This window comes from Lithobates pipiens, unplaced genomic scaffold (genome assembly GCF_037356315.1).
Source record: "Lithobates pipiens isolate NorthernLeopardFrog02 unplaced genomic scaffold, aLitPip1_a1.2 Scaffold_1, whole genome shotgun sequence".
Classification (NCBI taxonomy): domain Eukaryota; kingdom Metazoa; phylum Chordata; class Amphibia; order Anura; family Ranidae; genus Lithobates; species Lithobates pipiens.
In genome coordinates, this window is record NW_027507685.1 from 152496852 (window position 1) to 152521632 (window position 24781).

Sequence of the window (24781 nt, forward strand, 5' to 3'; positions counted from 1 at the left end):
GTGTATTGTCTAGCTATGGAAAGTGATTAGAAGTTCACAAATCTGAATCTTCACAGTGGAGCTGTTGATACCCATATAACACCCTACCCAGATTCATATCTTTACCTTTATAGTTGAGGTCACATTTTGTGTTTCTTTAATTCATGTTACCAAAGCAAATCCTTTATTTCTGTATATGTTGATTTGTATTTCAGGCATCTGGATATTTCCCGTGATCGACTATCCAGCTATTACAAGTTCAAACTCACTCGCAAAGTGCTAAGCCTATTTGTGCAAAATCTTGAAGAGCTTGTATCCTTGGACATCTCTGGTCACATGATGTTGGAGAACTGTGCTATTTCTAAGATGGATGATGAGTTGGGCCCTGCAAGGTATGGGCAGCATAGAGAATAGGACTGTCTTGGAAATATTCCTGCTTATAAAAGTAGATAAAGCTTGTAGTAAAATGGAAAAATCCCGTCAGCTTTTGCTCTACCGTGTAGTTAAGCTAAGGCCGCGTACACACGGGCGGACTGTATGGCCTACTTAGTCCGTCGAAACACATTTCAGCGGACAGTCCGCTCGTGTGTGGGCTTCAGCGGACTTTTTCAGCGTGCAGTCTGGCGTACTAAGTATTTCGGATTTTTCGAAATTCTGTCCGTCATACTTTGGTTTCAGTGGACAATCCGCTCGTCAGTAGGCTAGTTCGACGGACTAAGAATGGCGCATGCTCAGAAAGGATTTACACGGTGGAAGGGTGCATTGCTGTGTATTGGACTTCCTATTTCTAGTCCCGTCGTACGTGCTGTACACGTCATCGCGCAAGCTTTCGACGGACTGTTTGTGCATCCGTGTGTGGTCAAGTCCGTTCATTCGAAAGTATGACGGACTGTCCGTCGGATTGTATGACGGACTAAGTAGGCCATACAGTCCGCCCGTGTGTACGCGGCCTAAGGCTTAGCAGAGCATTTTGTATACATTGCATTTGGTGAATGGAAAAATAGCAGTTTAGACGAGGTTAAAAGAGAAGTTCACCTTTTGTAACATGTTGCATGTTACACCCATATTCAGGGTGTAACATGTTACAAATGCACATCGAACCTTGAAGCAGATGGGCTACAGCAGTAGAAGACCACACCTAATTTCCTAATTTTCTAAAATCTAAAGGAAATTCTACAAAAGTGGATTACATTTTGTAATGGTACAGTACAGGACACAGGCTCCTTTTAATCAGAGATCCAGGGTTATATGCAACCACCGTCAGGTGACTGGACAGTGGCAAACAGAATTGTGGGACAGCCCATATAACCTGCCCCACTCCCAGCAATCCTCAGTTTTTTGCTAATGTCCTTGGGTGAAGAACAACCTCCCTCTACTGGGAGCAGGTTTCTGATTTATTATTCCCAATTCTAACTCTACCTGAGAAGATTCCTTGCTGCTCTTTGCAATAAGAGATCCCTTTCTCAACCAGTTACACCTACTTCCATTGCAGTTACTCCCTGTCCCTCGGCGGTAGCCTCAGGGACTGGACCCTGTTGCATGAAGACATGGTAAACTCATCCTTGGTACAGTTGTACAGTGAGGTTTAGTTAGCTGCAGGGTGCTCTACAGGTCCAGGGAAGTTTCGAACCACACCGGGTCATCTGTTGAAGCCTTACTCCCTGATGAGAAAGAGGAGGAAGATGGAAGGAAGAGGTAGAGGAAAAACCTTTGGAGTGCAAGGACTCCTCCAGAGAGGAAGGTCAGTCAGCTATGATATCTCCCAAACTGAAGGAAACCATTATGGTTTTGGTAGATGCAGTTTCACACTTTGAAATCAGAACTATCTATTTTATCAGGGCCTAAAGTCACCAGTATGGGTTCTCTATCCAAATCCAAAAAGCCTATGAGGACTTTTCTGGTCCACCCACTAGTACAGGGTGTTCTGTATGAGAACTGGTTGCAGCCTGCCAAATTGTATTCTTTCCCTCAGCAGTGCCCTGTTCAGGAGGTCTACCACAAGAAGTGGAACGTTCTGTTGGTGGATCTAGCTATTGAGGAGGTATATCACAAGAAGTTCTGGTGATGGATCTGGCTATTTCCTGCCACAACAAATCTTTGTTGTTTTCAGTTGAGGATATCCCAACCTTTAAAAACCCAGTGGACAACAGTTTAGAGGCCCTCCTGTTACTGAAAGAATACTTAACTGTTCTGCACGCTATGTAAATGCTGAGTTATCAGTTTCACATTCACAGACCCTTTAATGCAGCCTACTAAATATTAAAGAATGTTGTTTAATTGTTATATTTCTACACAGCACTGACGCCAGCAAGAGCAGTATCACTCCATTCCGCTGTTTGAAGAAACCTTTGCAGTTCCTGGGCCTCTTTGAAACTTCTCTTTGTCGCCTGACTCACATCCCAGCTTACAAGGTGAGGTCCCAGCTTTGCAGGTAGTTTACCATCCTGAAGAACAAGGAGTGTATACTGTAATGAGTTTCCTTTCCATATAGGTGAGTGGAGATAAAAACGAGGAGCAAGTTCTTAACGCCATAGAAGCATACACGGAGCATCGCCCTGAGATCACCTCTCGTGCCATAAATCTGCTGTTCGATATTGCTCGTATTGAAAGATGCAACCAGCCACTGAGAGCCCTGCAGGTAACCACAGCTTATATTTACTATTTTGTAGGATTTGCATGGTAGGGTTTAGTAAACTGCTGAAACGGTAAACTACTGAAAATTGTTATTTTATATAAAGAAGGCATCAACCTATAATGGTGCTATAAATAACTGCTGCCCCTTTTAAGTGTGAATCACACAAAGGATATTTATATATGGTAAAGTCACTGTGAAATAATGACAGTCTTTATGGCCATCCACCGAGCTGTATGCTAAAACAATAATCGCACTCATCTTCAAATATATCAAGTGTCCACCACGTGCAAATATTCTAAATGCACTCAGGTCGCAAAAACCAATCACGCCTTTTATCAATTTAAAGATGTAACGTTTTTTACCTCTTCCGCAGTCCTATTACTGAAAATTGTTGTTTGTGTCTCTTTTGGGGAGATCTTCCCTTACTCCCCGTTCAGACGAGATATGATTGTGGGACAAAAGGTGGGGAACAATCTCTGAAATGTGCACACAGATAGCTGTGAAATCCTGAGGTTATAGCCCTTGTTGTTGAAAAAGGTTTCCATTGCTCTCTGTATCCCTGTTGCAAAGACATCCTCTCACAACCCTCTTTAGTGATATTGGTCACAAGAAGTAAGTGTACACTTCCCCTTTGTACAGCTGGCACTTTAATTTATTTAGTCCTAAATGTTGATTTGTGCACTGCATCGCATGTGTGTGCTCTCTGAAGAAACAGATTACAAACTTCAAGAAGAAGGCAATTGCTGCATACATTTAGGCTACTTTCACATTGAGGCGATTTACAGGCCCTACAGCACTAAAAATAGCACATGCATAGTGCCTGTAAAGAGCCTCTCCTGTCACTACAATGTGAAAGCCCTCGGGCTTTCACACTGGAGCGGTCTGCTTGCAGGATGGTCAAAGTCCTGCAAGCCGCATCTTTGCAGCGCTGTAGAAGCGTTGTATACACTGCTCCTAAAGCACCCCTGCCCATTGAAATGAACGGTGGTGTTAACCCCACTAGCGGCTGAATAGCGCTGGTAATGCAGCGCTAAAAATAGCTTTGCTTTTCCCGCTGACGCCTGCCTGCCCCAGTCTGAAAGTAGCCTTAGCAAAGTCCTTTCAATCTACCTTTCCCATGCAACACCTGACTCAGAAGCAGTCATTGAGGTTGACCTACTAAAACTGGTTAGTGCAAAATCTGCGGCAGCTATGCATAGTAGCCAATCGGCTTCTAATTTCAGCTTTTTCAATTAGGCTTTGACAAAAAAAAATGGAAACTGATTGGTTTCTATGCACAGCTGCACCAGATTTTATGCTTTTGAGTTTTAGGCCGCGTACACACGCGGGGACTGTTCGCTCAACTTTGTCCGCTGAACACTGTTTCGGCGGACAGTCCGCTCGTGTGTGGGCTTTCAGCGGACAGTTTCAGCGGACAGTCTGCTGAACAAAGTTTTTCGGAAATTCCGAAAAACTGTCCGCTGAAACTCTGTTTCAGCGAACAGTCCCCTGTGTAGGCTTGTTCGTCAAACTAAGTTCCGCGCATGCTCAGAAAGGATTTACACGCCGAAGTTTGCATTGCAGTGTATAGGACGTCGTATTTTTCGTCCCGTCGTACGTGCCGTTCACGTCATCGCGCACGGTTTCAGCGGACTGTTCGTTCGTCGTGTGTGGGCAAGTCCGTCCATGCTAATTTTGAGCGGACTGTCCGCTGAAACTGTTTGGCGGACAAAGTTGGGCGAACAGTCCCCGCGTGTGTACGCGGCCTTAGTAAATCAACCCCTGTGTGTAGAGCAGGGGTGTCGAACTCCATTTCATCACGGGCTGCATCAGTGGTATGGTTGCCCTCCAAGGGCCAGTTGTATCTGGGGTGCACTACGTACAGAGGGCAGCGTTCAGGAGAACATTATGTACAGGGTGCAGGGGTTCTCTATGCACGAGTGCAACATACAAAGTGCAGGGTTTAGGGGTCCGCTACGTACAGAGTGCAGGGTTTTGGGGGGGTAGTATGTACTGAGTGCAGAGTTCAAGGGTATGCTGTGTACAGAGTGCAGGGTTTAGGGTTGCGCTATGCACAGTGTGCAACACCAACCCCCCCCTACGATCTAGTAACTCCTTGTGTAGGTGGCTCTCTACTACCTGTGTATTTGGTTCTCTTATCCCTCCTTGTGTAAGCAGTTCTACCTCACCTTGCAAGGAGATCAGTCTGACTGTCACACTCTGGAATGCTATCCCTGCCATACCCCGCCATGAGGAATCTGTTACATCTGGAAGCTGCTGAAAGCAAAGCTGTCCCTTGTAAACACAGAAGGCTGGTGGGCTAGATTCAGCCCATAGGTCTTGTTTTTGAAATACGTGATCTAGAGTGATCGCTAATGCTTTTCTTCCTTTCAGTCTTGATCTGAAACATGCTGCTCTACACACTATATTTCAGTGCAGATGCTGGCAGAATCTATACATAGCAATGCTTACACTTACCTGGGCCTGTGATAAACACAGCTCTCAAACCACAGTGAATCAAAAGGCATAGGTAATAGGTTGTATTCACGAAGCTGTGTCCCTGAGTATGATTAAATGTGCTATCATGAGTACAATTTTCCAACTGTATAAAATCTACATTCTCTCTTGCTCTCTTTTCACAGCTGGTAATTGCTGCCCTCAAATGTCACAAGTATGATAAAACAATTCAGGTGACAGGAAGCGCCGCCTTATTCTACCTTACGAACTCTGACTACCGTAGTGAACAGAGTGTCCGGCTCCGGCGGCAGGTCATCCAAGTGGTGCTAAACGGCATGGAATCCTATCAGGAAGTGACGGTGAGGCACTGCTATCGTTTTTTTGTTTTGTTTTTTACTTGATCAGTCTGACACTAGAACTGTTTTATACCTGAGATTGAGATGTGGACCAGTGACTAGTGAGATTTAGATTTCAGCTGCTGTATTTTCAAAGCAGCATCATGCATGATGCATTGGTAGAATGTTCCCCCTAAACAGGCTAAGGCACTAGAACTTCTGAAAATCCTTTCATTGGAACTAGATCATGTGGGGATGTTACAGGAACATTGTTTCATTTTTGCACCCCTCTATCAGACACATTGGTGACTAGGAAATTCCTGGAAGACCTCAGCTGTAACATTAGCGTTAACATTAACTTTTAACACAGTAGCTGATCTTTCCTTAAAGCTATGAATAAAATATAGAGCTTGAAATGTATACAAGGTGCATTCACCTTTGCCTTGAGATAACGACAGATAATAGAGAACCCAGTCCATTGATTTCTCTGTTTCCCCACAACCCTGGCTGAGTCTTCCTGGAAGCCTAATCACTTGATTGTGAAGGCTGTTCCCAAGTGCCCTAAAAAAAGCCTGTGCCACCATTGCCACAACCTTCTTAATAAAGGTGAATGTGAGAGAAGGATTTTGTGCAAGCCTATGTTTCTCGCACTTGTTTATTAGGAGACCAGTATCTTCGCAAGAGGATGCATGCCTGAGCCAGTGGATTGCTAGCAGAGACAGCAGCACCAATCTCAATTCAGTCCAAAATACAGTTAAATGATGATTTTATTTTTATTTGAATTTTTTTATTTTATTTAACTTGCAATGATTAAAATTAATGAAATGATTAAATTAATTAAAAAAGAATTTAATCCCAAAAAAAATATATATATATATATCTGAAACAGTTGTCTGTCCTGTCCAGTCACTTCCTTTTTAAAGTGGTGTTGCCATTTAAAAAAAATAAAAATAAAAGTCAGCAGCTACAAATACTGCAGATGCTGCCGTTTAATAATTGGACACTTACTTACCTGTCCCCGGGTCCAGCGATGCGGGGTATCGAAGCCGCACTCATCTCCCCCACCATTCAGCGGCGCCAGCATTGTAACTGTGGGCATCCAGTTGTGGCCTCACAGCCAGGCACCCACTGTGCATGCACGAGCGTCGCCGTGCACCATGATTGGCTGCACAATCCTCTTGAGACCTGTCACATATCCCAGATTGACAAGAGGGAGGGGGCAGAGATGAGCCCTTCTTGCACTGGGAAGTGATGTCCCAAGCCCAGGCACTGAAGGAGGCAGACTACAAGGGACCCCCCAGCAACAGCCATTTAGAGGTGAGTAAAAAAAATATATATTGTTTTCCCAAATCCTTTTTTTTTTTTTTTTTTTTTGGTTGCAACTCCACTTTTTTCAAGAAAATCAATTGGAATTGATGGGAATGTCCATACAGAGTAAAGGAAAATCTGCAATAAACGATAGGTATACATCATGACTCCTGTCGCCTTCCATCCTTCTGAAGGAAACGGGGCATGGGAGTAGAACATCTAAAAATGCCTTGTTAGATTTTAGAGGCTCGCCTCTTAATCAGAAGTCAGTATGCTTGGGATAGCATGTAGAAAGGAAAGTATTATGGGGAACTCATGATACCGGTCTGAGGTACCGGCCAGTCTGAACTCTCCAACAGTTTGGATACCCCAGTAGCAGAGTGGATTTGATTTAAATCACGATTTAAAACACTAGTAAAAAGGCTTGATTTAAATCAACTAGATTTAAATCGTAATTTTTAAAGAGCAACTGTCATCTCTGTCCTGCAGCGGCTCCTCCTCCGACCCGCTGTTGACTCACCGACAGTCCCATTCACTTTAATGGGATGTCTGGTTATGCAGCAGTGACACAACAAGGTGAGGGACATGGCGGCAGCAGGTGAGTGGATGCCCGATAACAGGCACTGCCATGATGGATCATAAATGACAGGTGCTTTTTAAATGTAAGGACTCATTCTTGCTGGTAGTTAGAATCTTTAATATTTGCAAACAAAATAAAGGTTTCCTATTTAGAATAATAAGCTGTCAGTTTAGTAAAACAGCGATAGCAGAACCGATTCAATCATACAGTTTGCAGTGTACATAGATTTGAAAAATAATGGGATAAAGGAATATTTGTGAACTTTGTTTTATCTCATTGTTACTGTGAAATTGTGTTAATGCATCAATGCTACATAACTCGTGCTACATAACTAAGCTCCATTTCATGCTGAATAAACTAAATTATTAATGTATCCTAAATAGAAAACTATTTTTAGATTTTTACTCCAAAAGCATTTTATTAAAATAAATTTGATAAAAATAAAAAAAAATCAGATTTTTTATTTATTTATTTATTTAAATTCTTTTTAAAAAAATCATTGATTTTTATCCACCCTGGTCCTCGGTATTATTTATAACATATTAGTGCTGCGACCATGTTCAGCCTGCCTCTGCTTAAAGGGGTTGTAAAGATTTGTGTTTTTTTTCAACTTAATGCATCCTATGCATTAAGGTGAAAAAACACCTGTCAGTGACCAGCCCCCCAGTTTTACTTACCTGACCCCTCCAACTTGACCCACTAGGACGCGCCCTCTCTCTGCTGGGGTTCTCAGCTGTTGATTGGATAGATTGATAGCAGTGCAGCCTTTGGCTCCTGCTGCTGTCAATCAAATACAATGATGCGCACGCTGGGGGATGGGCCTCTATGGACGCCGAATGCTGGACACGGGTGTGCGCCCACAAGGTAACCCCCCCCCCCGGAGCGCTTCTCCTAGGGGGTTATCTGAGGTGCCGGGAGAGCCACACAGGGACCTCAGAAGAGCAGGTTCGGGGCCACCCTGTGCAAAACGAGCTGCACAGTGGAGGCAAGTATGATATGTTTGTTATTTAAAATAAATCAATAAAAACCTTTAGTGTCACTTTAAGCAACCCTTGGCAACATCTGGAGGAGCCTCAAGGTTCCATGAAAGGCTAATTAGGTGCTCATTAAAATAGCATCTTCTTTTCTGGTAGACACATGTTCTTTATTAAATTTTGAGATTTAGCATTGATACGGTGCATCATTCCCCATGTAAACAGTTGTGTATATAATGCTTTGTATAGCTGTGTTGTTACACTCAGCATTCCCTGAACCTCACCAGATAATGAAAAGTCTGTATGCGTGTTTCCTCAGGTGCAGAGAAACTGCTGTCTCACGCTATGTAACTTTGGCATCCCAGAAGAGCTAGAATTCCAATATCATCGGGTGAATGAACTGCTTCTGAACATTCTGATCCCAACCCGTCAGGATGAGTCCATCCAACGCATTGCTGTGCATTTGTGTAACGCTCTAGTCTGTCAGGTGGATAATGACCACAAGGAGGCAGTGGGGAAGATGGGCTTTGTCATGGTAAGAGTTAAATACCGTCCTTTTTTTTTTTTTTTTTTTTGTAGCTCTTTTAGTGATCATCAATACCTTGCTCTCCAGGAGTGGGAAAGAGTCATACATGACTAAATGCTGGACTGATGTATAGGGATGCTGCAGAGGGCATTTATATCTATTTAGCTGATATGATTTTAATACATTTTATTTATTTGATTTTAAAGAGATACGCTTGGTTTAATATGAATGTAAACTCGATTCATGAAATTTGAGCTGGGCACATATATCTGCAGTGTTTATCTCTCTTCAAAGCCCTAGTGGCATTCTCCTGGCTCCATTCTTCTGTTATCAGCATGATAAGGTCTGTCAAGTTCTCTGTCAACTGTGATAAAATCAGCCTGAAATTTGTGTCAGGGTGGGTGCTATAAATAGATTAGCAGAAAGCTGGTCTATTCACTGTACAGCTCTGCAAGTCTCTGCCTACACGAAGGTGGGTGTGTGCTTTTCCTCCAATCAGCTGTCTCACAGTGTATGGCAAGAACCCACACCCACAGGTAAATCAGGAAGAGAACATTCTAACAGGATGTGCACTTTCTAAACAGTATATAAAGATGAAGGCAGCAGATATACATGTAAAACTTATGTAGGAGCATTTTTCATCCCTGTGTATCATCTGAGGCTCTTAACTTCACTGGGTATATGTGAGGGTTTACATCCACTTTAACCACTTTCAGACCGGACCATTTTGCTGGTCAAAGACCAGACCACTTTTTGCGATTCGGCACTGCGTCGCTTTAACTGACAATTGCGCGGCCGTGCGACGTGGCTCCCAAACAAAATTTACGTCCTTTTTTTTCCCACAAATAGAGCTTTCTTTTGGTGGTATTTGATCACCCCTGCGGTTTTTATTTTTTGCGCTATAAACAAAAATAGAGCGACAATTTTGAAAAAAACGCATTATTTTTTACTTTTTGTTATAATAAATATCCCCCAGAAATATATAAAAAAAACATTTTTTTCCCTCAGTTTAGGCCGATACGTATTCTTCTACATATTTTTGGTAAAAAAAAATCACAATAAGCGATTATTGATTGGTTTGCGCAAAAGTTATAGCGTTTACAAAATAGGGATAGTTTTATAGCATTTTTATTAATAATTTTTTATTATTATTTTTTTTTACTAGTAATGGCGGCGATCAGCGATTTTTATTGTGACTGCGACATTGTGGGGGACCCATCGGACATTTTTGACACATTTTTGGGGCCATTGTCATTTATACAGTAATCACTGCTATATAAATGCAGTGATTCCTGTGTAAATGACACTGGCAGTGAAGGGGTTAACCAGTGGGTGGCAGTGTAGGGGTTAAGTGTTCCTAGGGATGTGTTACTAACTGTGGGGGGGGTTGGGCTTTCATTTAGTGAACACTGATCTCTGCTCCAATCACATGGAGCAGAGATCAGCGTCACTAGTTGCTAGGCAGAATGGAGAAATGTTGTTTACAACGGCACTTCTCCATTCGGCAGCTCCGTGAGACGATCACGGGGATGCCCGCGGCGATCAAGTCCGCGGGTCCCACGACCGGACTCACGGGGGTCCCGACCAGCGCGGGAGCACGCCGCCGCCGGCGCGCTCCCGATGGAAGGGCGGCAAATTTAAAGGGACGTACATGTACGCCCATTTGCCTGCCCGTGCCATTCTGTCGACGTACATCGTCGTGCGCTGGTCGGCAAGTGGTTAAATAACCCTTTTTCTTTAAAACCTAGTTTATGTGTATTGTTTTAATTATAGCTGTATATATTTGTTGTATAATCTAGGATGGTAAAGGACCTGGGGGCCCTAGTAGATGATAGGCTCAGCAATGGCATGCAATGCCAAGCTGCTGCTAACAAAGCAAACAGAATATCGGCATGCGTTAAAAAGGGGATTAATTCCAGAGATAAAACAATAATTCTCCCGCTCTACAAGACTCTGGTCCGGCCGCACCTAGGGTATGTTTACCAGTTCGGGGCACCAGTCCTCAGGAAGGAAATGGAGCGAGTGTTGGAAATAGAGCGAGTACAAAGAAGGGCAACAAAGCTAATAAAGGGTCTGGAGGATATTCGTTATGAGGAAAGGTTGCGAGCACTGAACTTATTCTCTCTGGAGAAGAGACACTTGAGAGGAGACATGATTTCAATTTACAAATGCCGTACTGGTGACTCCACAATAGCGATAAAACTTTTTTTGCAGAAGGGAGTTTAACAAGACTCGTGGCCACTCATTAAAATTAGAAGAAAACCTTCAACTACCTAGAGGGTTCTTTACTGTAAGAGCGGCAAGGATGTGGAATTCCCTTCCACAGGCGGTGGTCTCAGCGGGGAGCATCGATAGTTTCAAGAAACGAATTGGATAAGCACCTAAACGACCACAACATACAGGGATATACAATGTAATACTGACATATAATCACACACGTAGGTTGGACTTGATTACGCAGAGTCATGCTTTGCTACACAATGGTTGTGCTTTAATGCTTCTCCTCCATATGAAAGTCTGAGTTGGGCAGCTTATAAAGAGGATATATACAGTGCAAATGCCAACAGGCACTACAAACTTACAGGAGTCTCCTTTATGGCTGCTAGAATTAAAGGGACTTCTTGATCAGAGAGCAGATATTGCTATTTGGTTGTTATTAACCACTGCACTATGTGCACTATGCACACTGTGGCTTATTACATTTTTAAACAAACGTTCAAGGCATGTAGCCAATGATGCACACAAAGTCCTGTCTATGCATTGTAGCAGAGAGAAGTCATGATTGGAGGAACAATAAAAACCGGCCAACATTCGGCCTGTGTATACACTTTGCCGATCTAGCATCTGTCAAAAGAGCATGCTGAAAAACCAGCAACCCAACTGCATCTGATCAGCATTTGCAGTCAATGGCTCTGAACGCTGACCGGTGTGTTCTGGTGGGCGGACCCCCTGTCAGAACACAATAGCACAGCGGGAAGATTGCTGTACTGATATTGCACAGTTAGTACAATGACAACAAAAAATAAAGTTTGTAGCAGGTTTAAGACTGCCAATCACAAATCAAATTAGGAGGACTGAGGCAGCCTTTTGTTCTGCATACATAGGGACATTGCACAAGTTAGTGGAATGGGAACAACACAAGAAAGTGGTGAGTGATAATGAAAAAATATTTAAATATTACTGATTAACCGCTTAACCAAGCCTGTTTTTCAGACTGTGTTTACAAGTTAAAAACATTTTTTATTTTTTTTGCTTGAAAATTACTTAGAACCCCCCAAACATTAGACATTTTTATACATCCTAGAGAATAAAATGGCGGTCATTGCAATATGTTTTATCACACCGTATTTGCGCAGCGGTCTTACAAGCGCACTTTTTTGGGAAAAATTCACTTTTTTTTATTAAAAAATAAGACAACAGTAGAGTTAGAACAATTTTCTTTTTTTATATTGTGAAAGATAATGTTACGCTGAGTAAATTGATACCCAACATGTCATGCTTCAAAATTGCGCCCGCTTTTGGAATGGCGTTCAACTTTTACCCTTAAAAATCTCCATAGGCGACGTTTAAAAAATCCTTGCAAAAAAAGGTTGCATGTTTTGAGTTACAGAAGAGGTCTAGAATTATTGCTCTCACGCTAACGATTGCAGCGATACCTCACGTGTGGTTTGAACACTGTTTTCATATGCTGGCGCTGCTCATGTATGCGTGCGCTTCCGCACGTGAGCTCGTCGGGACGGGGTATTGATTTTAAAACTGTTTTAAAAAATAAAATAAAAAATGGGTCACTTTTAGTCTTATTACAAGGAATGTAAATATCCCTTGTAAAAGAAAAAAAGCATGACAGGTCCTCTTAAATATGAGATCTGGGGTCAAAAATACCTCAGATCTCATATTTGGACTTAAATGCAATAAAAAAAAAAAAATTGTCATTTGAAAAAAATGACGACAAAAATGTTTTCCCTTTTTTAAGATGTATGGGTGGAAGTGACGTTTTGACATTGCTTCCGCCCTGCTATGGTATGGAGACGGGTGGGGGCCATCTTGCCCTCACTCGGATCCATACCCAGCTAGGAAGAGGACCCGATTGCCTCCGCTGCTACCGGCGGCTTCGGTAAGCATCGGAGGGCACGGGAGAGCGGTGGGAGGGGGGCCCTCTCCTGCCGCTGTAAATTGTGATCTCGCAGCGAATCTTCTGCAGAGACCACCATTATCGTAGACCAGACCGCCCACCTAAGAGAAGGATATCTCGGTTATGGCAGCAGCTGCTACCGTTACCGAGATATCCATCTTTAAAGTACCAACGTATATATACAGTGGGCGGTCCGGAAGTGGTTAAAGGCCAAGTTCACACCTAAATGCATGTTTTCTGGAGAACAAAAATGTGCATTTATTATTTTTTTCCCACAGGAGCCTTGAAAGCATTGCACCCATAATCAGTAGATCATGGGTCCAATGCCAAGCTCCTGCAGACTCTGCCCGTACGGGAGATTTAACAGTTACCAAGGCTCCATTCACACCATGGCGTTCCATTTTGCGGGTGGAATCGAAGCAATTCTGCACACAATTTGGAAACGCCGCAAATCGCGGAACGCCCTTGCGATCCCTGTTGCTTTTGATGGCACCCAAGTCGCTGTGCGATTTTGCTGCAATTGACGCCGACAAATCATGGTAAAATCACGCAAACAGAATCGCGGAACACCTGACGCCTAAAAAGTACAAGAACAAGTCATTGTGTGACTGGAGCCTAAAGAGCAGGAAGATCAATGAACTACAAGAGCGCTCACCAGTGCCCTCACAATTCATTGAGAACTGCAAGCAGTCTGCTACAATGAACTACAACGGTAGTTGTTGTTCATTCATTCACAGAACTCTGTGAATCAATGACACAACTGTTTTAGTTAATTTCAAGAGCAAGCAACATAGGTGGAACCATGGGGAAGCTCTCTAACAAGAAAAGAAAAGGAGGGGGCTTAGTCAATAGAAGGTACTTTTTTTAGTTAAAGCATAACTTTACCCAAACCAACTTGATAAAAAATAATATTCTTTAGAAAGGAACATACATTCCACATAATAATTATGCTACCAAAATTAGTGTGTGCTTTATTCCCTCCAGCATTGCTCCTGTATCTTCTTTCTGGAGGCTGCCATTTTGCTGAAGCCAGAGCCCCTGAACAGCAGTAAATCATAAAGTGTAACTAAGCGCATCAATTTAATAGTTTCAAAAAACAGTTAAGCCCCATACACACTATCAGATTTTCTGCAGATTTTTGTCTTCAGATTTGCCAAAACCATGTAGTGCAAGGGCCTGCCTGATTGCATACAAATTGAAATGCCTAAGGATTGACCTCATATTATATGGTTTTGGTAAATCTGAAAGAAAAAATCTGCAGAAAATCTGATAGTGTGTATGGGGCTTTACATTCCTGGGATTGTTGACTGTCACATTTGTTTGTGTTCTCAATTGAAGTGTCAAACTATCAAATGCCTGGTGTCTTAACTGATTACATGTGTAGCACCATGGCAGTTGCAGATCACTAAGAAGCAGCTTCCTTACCTGTAAAGGATAGAGGGTTTAATTCTACGTTAAGGCTGTCAGCAGATCAGCCTCTATAAATTTGTCAGTGCCTAAAAAATGCCTATAAAATGGAGAGCAAATGAGCATGTGCAGAGCAGGGTGAGGCAGTGTATTACTTGGTTATAAACAGTATAGGCACTTATTTGTAATTTTGTACATAGCTATACTAGAGCTGCACGATTCTGGCCAAAATGAGAATCACAATTTTGCTTAGAATAAAAAGATCATGATTCTCTCATGATTCTGGTGATGTAAAATCTTTCACATTATACAAAAAAAAATGGGTTAACTGGTTAGTAATTTTTTCCCCCCCAAAAAAGGGTGTCTACTAAAAAATATATATATATATATATATATATATATATATATATATATATATATATATATATATATATATATAGTTTGGGGGTTCTAATTAATTTTCTAGCAAAAAATAAAAGATTTTAACTTGAAACCAACAAATGGCAGAGAAAGGTTTAGTGTTTAAGTGGTTAAACTTTTTTCACTTACACACAGTCTATTGCATTGACAAATTTGTTACAATGTTTATACTTAAAGCGGAGGTCCACCCTAAAGTGGACCTTCCGCTCATCGGAACCCTCCCCCCCTCCGGGAACCTTTCAGGGGGGAGGGGGGTGCAGATACCTGTACAGTACAGGTATCTGCACCCACTTCCGGGATAGCTCTCTGCGGAAAGGGGCGTAGATTACCCCCCTTTCTGCAAGTGCCCGCCCCTTTCCGCAAGTGCCCCGCTGCCTGCTGGGAAACACACAGATCCCAGAGGCAGCGGGGACCGTCCTTATTGCACAGCGCGACTCGCGCATGCGCAGTAGGGAACCGGGAAATGAAGCCGAAAGGCTCCATTTCCTGATTCCCATACCCAAGATGGCGGCGGCAGCACTCGAGAGACGATCTAGAGATCGGCTTCGGGTGCCGACATCGTGGGCGCGCTGGACAGGTAAGTGTCACTATTTTAAAAGTCAGCAGCTGCAGTATTTGTAGCTGCTGGCTTTTAAAAAAATAAATAAAATAAACGCGGAGTCCCGGTGGACTCCCGCTTTAAGTTCAACTTATAAAGAATGTTTTGATTCTTGGCAGACTGTCCAGTTTTTCTCTTCCTTTCTTTTGAAGGCCCTGGCTTCAGAAAAGCAGAGAGAATTCTTTGCATAGAAAGAATTGTGAAACACTTTAGTCAAGATCGCGATAACGATTCTTGACGATTAATTGTGCAGCTCTAAGCTATACCTACAAAATGGACCAGCGTGAATTTATCTAGCAGGACCTAATTTTCTGACTAAAATCCACTTTAATTCACAGTAGCGGAGTACTTTATTTCCTATGTTTGACAAGTGCATATTCATGTTTCTCTACAGACTATGCTTAAGTTGATCCAGAAGAAGCTGCAAGACAAAACTGTGAGTACCCATTTTGTGCATTAAATTATTGTTTTTTTTCCCCCACTTTGATACAGAAATTAAAAACAAACATAATGTTGGTGATGGTCATAATCTTTGTACCCTATTCAGCGTTGTGTTAGAGAGCAGAGTGGTAAAGTCAGTACAGCCCTGGCCAAACATTTTGAGAATGACACAATCATTTTCACAAAGCCTGCTGCTTCAGTGTTTTTAGATCTTTTTGTCAGATGTTACTATGGTATAGTAAAGTATAATTACAAGCATTTCATAAATGTCAAAGGCTTTTATTGACAATTACATTAGGTTTATGCAAAGTGTTGCATAAATATTTGCAGTGTTGACTCTTCTTTTTCGAGACCTCTGCAATTCCTCCTAGCATGCTGTCAATTAACTTCTGGGTCACATCCTGACTGATAGCAGCCCATTCTTACATAATCAATGTTTGGAGCTTGTTATAAGTTGTGGGGTTTTTGTTTTTTGTTTTTTTCATCTACCTTGAGGATTGACCACAATGTAGTGGAAAGATAACTATTGTAATAATTTGAGTTATTTACTCAGCAACTAGGTTCACCCAGAGAGATGCATTTATTGAGTCCCAGCACAGAATAAAGCCCACAAGATACTTGCAACAGATGACCAAATCCAACATTTTGTATTGTAAATATTACAATGAACATCAGCCTTCAGAGTCCGATTTGTCATTCATATACTAGCAAGCATAGAGACGCTACAATCCAGCATATGTCCAATGTATAATATGCACCTATATAGCTTCCATGCAAGCAATAATGCGTGTTAGTCTAGACCTGTACCTCTATCACGATGAAGACAAAATGTGTGTAAAAGAATAAATACCTCCTAACAGCTCAAAACTTCACCTGAAATACTAGCCTGACACATTGATCTTAACATGAAAAGACCCTACCTGTAATTATGAACAATAGCATTTAAGGTCTCTAAAATGTTTACTAGGCCAATATATCACCATTTCCCATGAATACCCCCTCAAGTTTAATTACTATCAATAAATATTTTGTCTATGGCTCTTTATCATCCTTAAAGAGGAAGTAAACCCTGATGTGTTTACTTCCTCTTTCATTCCCAGCAAAGGTAAAGCATAATGGGCTACTATGCATCACATAGTAGTCCATTATGTGTCACTTACCTGACACAGGAGCCAGTGATGTCACCGCTGTCCCCTGTAGTCCGGTGCCTCCATCTTCTCGGTGGGTCTCGCTGCTCCGCCGCTGTCATTCGGCGAAGCCGCGATGACGTCACTCCCGCGCATGCGCACGGGAGCCGCCACACGCGGCATGTTCGCCGTTGACGGTGCCGCGCTCAGTGCGCCTGCGCGCCGCTGTCTAAACCACATGCACCGTAGACAGCGGTGCCTGTCTTTCGACAAATATCTCCTAAACAGTGTAGGTTTAGGAGATATTACTTGGACCTACAGGTAAGCCTTAATCTAGGCTTACCTGTAGGTCAAAGTGTGTTGTAAGGGTTTACAACCACTTTAAGTATGTAAACAATGTACCCTTTAAAATACCTAATTAGATAAACAGGCTATGAGGTGACCTTGCATAAAATTAACATAGCAAAGAGTTATTAGTCCTCCTTTTGTTATGTAAAATATAGTTGACTTGTATCATAACATGACCTGCATGTCTTGACACAAAGAAAAGAATGTATGAGACATACACACACATATATTATCCTACATAAATCATAGTCTACAAAAAAGTTCTCAATGGGATTAAAGTCTGGGGAGTTTCCTGGCCATGGACCCAAAATTTAAATGTTTTGTTCCCCTAGTGATCACTTTTTTACTTTATGGCAAGGTACTCCATCATGCTGAAAAAGACATTGTTCCTCACCAAACTGTTCTTGGATGGTTGAGAGAAGTTGCTCTCAGAGGATGTTTTTGTCCCATTCTGTATTCATGGCTGTGTTCTTAGACAAAATTGTGAATGAGCCCACTCCCTTGGCTGAGAAGCAACATTACAAATATGAATGGTCTCAGGATGCTTTACTGTTGACATGACACAGGACTGATGGAAGCGCTCACCTTTTCTTCTCCAGACAAGGTTTTTTTCTGGATGCCCCAAACAATCGGAAAGGGCGTTTATCAGAGAAAATAACTTTACCCCAGTCCTTGGTAGTCCAAATCCTGTAACTTTTGCACAATATTAGTCTGTTCCTGATTTTTTTCCTGGAGAGAAGTGGCTCCTTTGCTGTCCTTCTTCACACCAGGCCATCCTCCAAAAGTCTCTGTCTCCCTGTACGTGCAGATCACTTACACCTGCCTGCTGCCATTCTTACGTAAGCTATACACTTTTGGTGCCTGGATTCCACAGCTAATTCAAATGTATGAGCTGGTTCTGGCACTTGCTGGACTTTCTTGGGCGCTCTAAAGCCTTCTTCACCACAATTGAACCTCTCTCCTTGAAGTTCTTGATGATCCGATAAATGGTTGCTTTAGGTGCAATCTCAGTAGCAGCAATATCCTTGCCTGTAAATCCCTTTTTGTGTAAATCAATGATGACTGCACGTGTTTCCTTGCAGGTAACCATGGTTAACAGAGGAAGAACAATGGCTTAAAACACCGCCCTCTTTTTAAACTTCCAGTCTGTTATTCTAAGGGCACTTTCACAATGGCAGTGCCCGGGAGTCGGTGGTAAAGCGCCGCTATTTTTAGCGTCGCTCTACCAAAGTTTTTGTGTTGCTTTTCAGCTGCTAGCTTGGCGCTTTTAACCTCCACTGACGACCGAAAAGGGGTTAAAAGCACCACTGCCCATTGATTTCAATGGACAGGAGCGCTGTAAGAGGGGAGTATACACCGCTCCTACAGCGCCTCAAAGATGCTGCTTGCAGGACTTTTTTATAGACAGACCCCTTTAACACTGAGGCATTTTTCACGCGCTTTTGGGCTCAAAATAACGCCTGTAAAGCACCTGAAAAATGGCAGGACATTAAAAAAAACTCCTGCAAGCAGCATCTTTGGAGCGGTGAAGGAACACTGTATACACCACTCCTGCCCATTGAAATGAATAGGCAGCGCCGCCGCACTGCCGGAAAAGCACTGCTGCAGCGGCACTTTGCGGGTCGTTTTAACCCTTTTTCGGCCACTATCGGAGGTTAAAAACGCCCAGCTATTGGCCCGAAAACCTCCGTAAAGCGCCACTAAAAATCTCCAGTGTGAAAGCAACCTTGGCGTCCTGCCAGCGCACCGCTTCTGTATGAAAGCACTCAAGCTTTCACACTGGAACGAGAGGAGAGGCGCTTTGCAGGCGCTATTTTTATCGCTATAGCGCCTGTAAAGCGCCTCAGTGTGAAAGCAGCCTTACTCAGTCAGCGATTTTCAGCCTTGTCCTCATCAACACTGACACCTGTGTTAACAAGAGAATCACTGATATGATGTCAGCTGGTCCTTTTGTGCTAGGGCAAAAATGCAGTTGAAATGTTTTTTGAAAGTTAATTTACATGGCAAAGAGGGACTTTGCAATTATTACTTACAATTCATCTGATCACTCTTCATAACAATGTGGAGTATATTAAAATTGCCCTCATAAAAACTGAGGTAGCAGAGTTTATGAGAATTAATATTGTTGTCAGTCTCAAAACTTTTGGCCACGGCTGTACATTTTCACGGCTTATCTTGTTCAGTTATTGCCTATGGTTGCTATTAGTTGAGGGAACCTTTTCCCTTTGATTTTGTACAGCCTTAGTGGTTCCTGGGGTAAAATTAGCAGAATGGGGGCAGAGTTCCTATTGCCTAGGGAGTCTTTTTCTCTTTGATTGTAGTACAGCCTCAGTGGTTTTGGGATAGCATTAGCGGAATAGAGACAGGGTTCCTATTGGCTGGCTCCCTTTTTTTTCTATAATTTTATAACCGCAAATGTGATGTGCAAATGCACCTCTTTTACAGCTGGTGAACATATAAAGTAAGGCTCACATTTATACATCGTCTTCTTTTGCCTTGCCCAACAGTGTGACCAAGTCATGGAATTTTCCTGGAGTGCGCTGTGGAACATTACAGATGAGACTCCAGATAACTGCGAGATGTTCCTCAACTACAGTGGCATGAAGCTGTTCCTAGACTGTCTGAGGGTAACTGCCTATTGGATTATTCTTACCTACATTGTGCATTTTTAGGCAAGCTTTGAAATGTATAAATAACCTTCTTTCATCTGCAGGAATTTCCAGAGAAGCAGGAACTTCATCGCAACATGCTGGGGCTTCTGGGTAATGTGGCAGAGGTACGCGAACTGCGGCCACAACTGATGACCTCACAGTTTATTACCGTTTTCAGGTGATTGTAAGGCCTTAAATAATTTGGGTGCAAATCTTTTAAAAAAATGTTTGAAAAAGAAGTGTCCATGTAGCCTCAAGCAAAATGGGTGACTCAAACCATTTTTTTTTTTTTTTTGCTATTTCATCTAAAGCTACAGGGACCAGTTGAAATTCTATCCCTGTATGGGCAGGGTGGTTGTATCAGTTTATAGATTGACTTCTGTACAACCGCCCGGTCAAATTGTTGCCACTTGTTCAGTGAGAATGAGCTCTGGTGTGTTCGCACAGCCCATGTGCAGAGCCCGCCAGGAAGTGGGCACTGCGCTGAGCTAATCACAGGCAGTGAGACATTGCCCTGATGCGCGGCTGCAGAGATCGGGAAATGTCTCACTTCCTGTAATTAGCACAGCGCAGTGCCGACTTCCTGGCGGGCTCTGCACGTGGGCTGTACGAACACACCTGAGCTCATCCTTATTGAACAGCACCACTGGCCATAGCTGTCACTCCTGATCAGTGTATTCTGATGGCAGGTAAGTCTCCTCGCTTTCAAAATACAAAGGCTCAGCTGGAGGATTCCCTCATCTTGAATGTGTGGATGGGGAAATTGAGTCTTTTTTTTTTTTTTTTTCAACCAGCAGCTGGAAAGAAAAAAAAAAATTGCTAAATTCCCTCATCCAATCATTCAAGGTGGATGGGGGAATCCTCCCGCTGAGCCTTTGTATTTTGATAAAAGTACCTGTGCATAGAAGCTGTGGTAAACTTTTCATGTTGCCTCTCATGTCACAATCTCTGGATAGCAGCTGTAAAAACACTGTAAAAGGCAACTAGTTCCATTCATCCCCCCTTTTCCCATTGTCTTGAAATATTTTTTTGTTTAGCTGACCTCAGCCAGTAGACAAAAAATAATAGTTTCAGTCAATTTTGAAAAGGAGGGATGACGTAATTGAATCTGGACAGACTGTGTAAAAATCAATATCTCATTCCAAAGCCTGATCTCCATTTTTCACAGCTGCTATATAAGCATTGTTAGACCCCTTTCACACTGCCTGTGTTTTTCTGGCGCTACAGCACTAAAAATAGTGCCTGCATAACGCCTGAAAAAAGCGTCTCCATTCATTCCAGTGTGAAAGCCCTCGAGCGGTGTGCTGGCAGGGCATCACAAAAAGTCCTGCCAGCAGCTTCTTTGGAGCGATGAAGGAGCAGTGAACTCACCGCTCCTCCACCGCTACTCCCCATTGCCTCTCCGGTAGCGTTTTGCGGACAGATTTAACCCCTTTTCGTCCTCTAGCAGGGGGTTAAAACCGCCCCACTAGCAGCCGAATAGCGTCGCTAAAAATAGCGCCCCTTTACCACTGACTCCTGGGGTGGCTTTGTGTGAAAGGACTCTTAGAGAGCTGTAACTTGAGAGACAGAGCAATTAAGAGCTCACAACAGTCTCTGTGTATCGGTACTGTTAGATTAGATAGCAAGAAGGTCATACTATTTCATAGATCTTCCAAATATACTGTAGGTAAGGCAGAGGTGCTAAAGCGGTATGAAAATATGTAGAACACATTATCTGTAACCATTTTGTACACCTAAGCATTCCTTACACATGCTTATAAAGGAAGTGCATTCATGCATTTAAAAAAATCTCACTTAGCAACTCTTAAATGCTGGCTCTGTACACACAAGTGTTGTGTTCCCTTTGCAGCAAGTAAAATTGCATGCCCATTTGCACACGTTTCTCCTTGGGTGCTCTTCTGGTGTGGTTGTAATGTGGACCAGAGTCACAGCGAAGCTGGGTCAACTATTGCATTTGGGTGTCCCTCTATTCCAAGCTTAAAGTTTTGTATGGGGTTCCTGGTTGTAATGTGCAGGTGGAATGCCTTTGATGCAGCTGACCTGCTTAGGTTGTATTTTACAATGTGTAACCAATGATTCTTAATATATTTGCATGTAGACTGAACTTGTGTATTCTAAAATGACCATATACAGATTAATAATGAACAGGTAGAACCTTTTCTGTTAAACGGCTAGTCTATTAAAATATATATATGTGTTAGTTTTTGTTTGACTTAAATCCCAAAAACAAAAAATCAAATCTATTGCAGTTTACCATACCTTAGGTGCAGTGGCTGCATTGATTTCTCTTTTTTTTCAGGATTTGTTTCCTTTTTTTTCACCTGTGATTCTGCTAGTGACAAATTTCCAATCCTGGGATGACAGTCCTCACTCACTCTGCAGTATCAGAACAATATAAACCAGAAAAAAACTACAGGAAAAAGCCCCTTTCCTCTTCTCCTTAAAATAGAGGGTGGGGTTTCAGTAGTACTGAGAGATGCCTGAGAACAATGTAATTGACAACAGCACTGTCAAAGAGCCTAGGAAATTATCAGTACTTAAGGTTTTTGACAAGATCAAAAGGAATTTGTTTAAAAAATACAACAACATCTGGTGTGTATACAGACCAAAAGGGACATCAGAGAGGTTCATTGTTCAGATTTGCATAGCCTTTCTTATATATCATGATGACTGTATTAATGAAATCTCTATGCTGAGTTTTTGGGCCTGCAAAGCTACCCTGCCTCATTATGAGACGTTGTGTTATATCTTTCATTCCCTAAAATGGTATAAACCAAAAATGTAATCTAATGCAGCTTACTATTCATTAGATGTGGTGGCTGCATCAGTTCTCTTTTCTTTTGGCTTTTTCCCCTCTGTTTTTACCAGCCAATAACACACCCCCTGTATATTGGTGAGGCACAACTCTGGATGAATGCAGCAGACAGCAGTATTGTCAGTCTAGGGGGGGGGGGGGGGGAGTGGTGTTAAATGTAGTAGCAGTTTTAGCTACACCAACATAGTTTATATTCAGTTACAGCAAACCTTTTGGGATAAATATTTTACATAATTAAACGGTGGTCATTTTAATCGCCCCTGACAGTATTAAAGAAGCAGTCCAGCCTGAGCTTTTTAGGCTGGGCTTCTCCTATGGGTCACAGGAGTGCAATTCATTTTGCACTCCTGTGACCTGTTTTCAGCGGAGAGTGGTCTGAAGTTTGCTATCCGCTGACGTCACTGCAACAGTCGAGGCAGCGCGTCAACACGACTTCCGAAGTCTGGATCCACCAGCTGCCTTGACTAATAGCAGTCTCAGCAAGCCGCTGAGATGGCCGCTACCCACCCCTCCACAGCTCAGCGCTCCAATGAGCGAGGAGGAGCACAGAGCTGACAGTCAGCCTCTCTCCTCTAGGGGATCTGTGAGAACCGAGCCATCAGCAGTGTTCGATGGCTCAGTTCTTAGTGCAGAGACGCCAGGGGACAGCTGCAGCATCGGTCTGGTGCTGCATCCACCTAGGATAAGTATAAATATCCCAAAACAAGAAAACCCGTACTTCTCTTTTAAAGTGGTTTGTCTCAGCCATGTTAACTGATACATTCTGCTGGAGAGCTTGAACAGACTTGCTGGCCAGATACACAGATGAAAATAGAAGAAATAAAGGAAACAAATGCAGACATCACATCTAAAAATTGGTAAGCTGCAATGTAATGATTGCTTTTGGTTTTAATACAGTTTTAAGCCAAAAAGAAAAGCTAGAAACTGGTTACTGTGGGCAACGCCCACACTATAGTTCCTCTAAATTTGTTCCAAATTCATCTAAAACTGCCTTTGTTGGTTAATTGTTATAGCATTTTTCAACTTGCTTGTTCCCTTGTACTTAACAGCAACCTCCTGGACAGCAAAGCAGATGGGATTGAAGTGTCGTATAATGCCTGCGGGGTGCTTTCACACATCATGTTTGACGGCCCAGAAGTTTGGTTTATTTTGGAGCCATCACGACAGGAGGTTGAGGAACGCATGTGGAGAGCCATCCAGAGCTGGGATATAAGCTCCAGAAGAAACATTAATTACCGGTCAGAGGATACACACATACTCCCTTCTATGACTTTTCCTCTTCATGAACTTGTTGTCAGTGTTTGATTAATTTTACTGCTAGATAATGGACTAGTCAAAGTATGAAACAAAGTGTTTAATAATAAGTTATATTATGGCAGAGACTGGGCATAAACAAAATAATTCAGGAGGTTTGGAATGCTATTCTGTTCCCTCCTTTATTTGAAAAAAAAAAAAAAAGCATTATTCAAAGTTTTGCAATTCTTACAAAAAGATAAAACAGAAATCCAAAACATAGCACAATATAGCACGTAATACTTTGTGTTTTTTAAGCCACTCTAACATGTATGCACCATCAGCACTGTCTCCTATTGTAGTATCCCCCTCTGTTATTTATTTTTAAAAAAATGCTTTAAATACCTAATTTCATAGCAGAGTTCCGCGATCACATAACCAGCCAGCCCTCTCCTTTCCTCCTCTGACAAATGCAGCGGAAGGGGCAGAGTTCCCCCTGCTGACGTCAGTTGGGAGGGGAGGAGGAGTCGGCCGGTCATGTGATCATGGATTGCCGCTCTTAAATGAGGTATTTACAGCATTTATTTTTTATTTTTTTATAAATCACACACAGAGGGGGACACTATAATAGAAAACAGCACTGATGGTGCATACATGTTAGAGTTATGCAAGCAGCAGGAGGGGGGTGGGCACTGTCATGAGCAGACAGGCAGGGAGGGGGGAGGAAGACACAGGAGCAGAACGGAGACAAGATAGAAGGGCTGCGGATGAGGGAGGCGCTTAAACTGACCAGTGTCAGGGCTCCATAGGGAGGGTAGAAACTGGCAGGATCA

At 42.5% G+C, this 24781-nt stretch overlaps 1 protein-coding gene across 1 annotated transcript in view; it reads left to right on the forward strand.

The window, feature by feature from the left end:
* ZER1 (zyg-11 related cell cycle regulator) overlaps positions 1-24781 on the forward strand; it is an 83324-nt gene that overhangs the window by 42752 nt on the left and 15791 nt on the right. Inside the window, exons 5-13 of the mRNA XM_077478679.1 lie at positions 195-371; positions 2276-2390; positions 2471-2617; positions 5236-5409; positions 8567-8782; positions 15725-15766; positions 19754-19873; positions 19960-20075; positions 23765-23953. Of these exons, the coding sequence (XP_077334805.1) occupies positions 195-371; positions 2276-2390; positions 2471-2617; positions 5236-5409; positions 8567-8782; positions 15725-15766; positions 19754-19873; positions 19960-20075; positions 23765-23953 (1296 nt within the window). The remainder of the gene's footprint in view (positions 1-194; positions 372-2275; positions 2391-2470; positions 2618-5235; positions 5410-8566; positions 8783-15724; positions 15767-19753; positions 19874-19959; positions 20076-23764; positions 23954-24781) is intronic.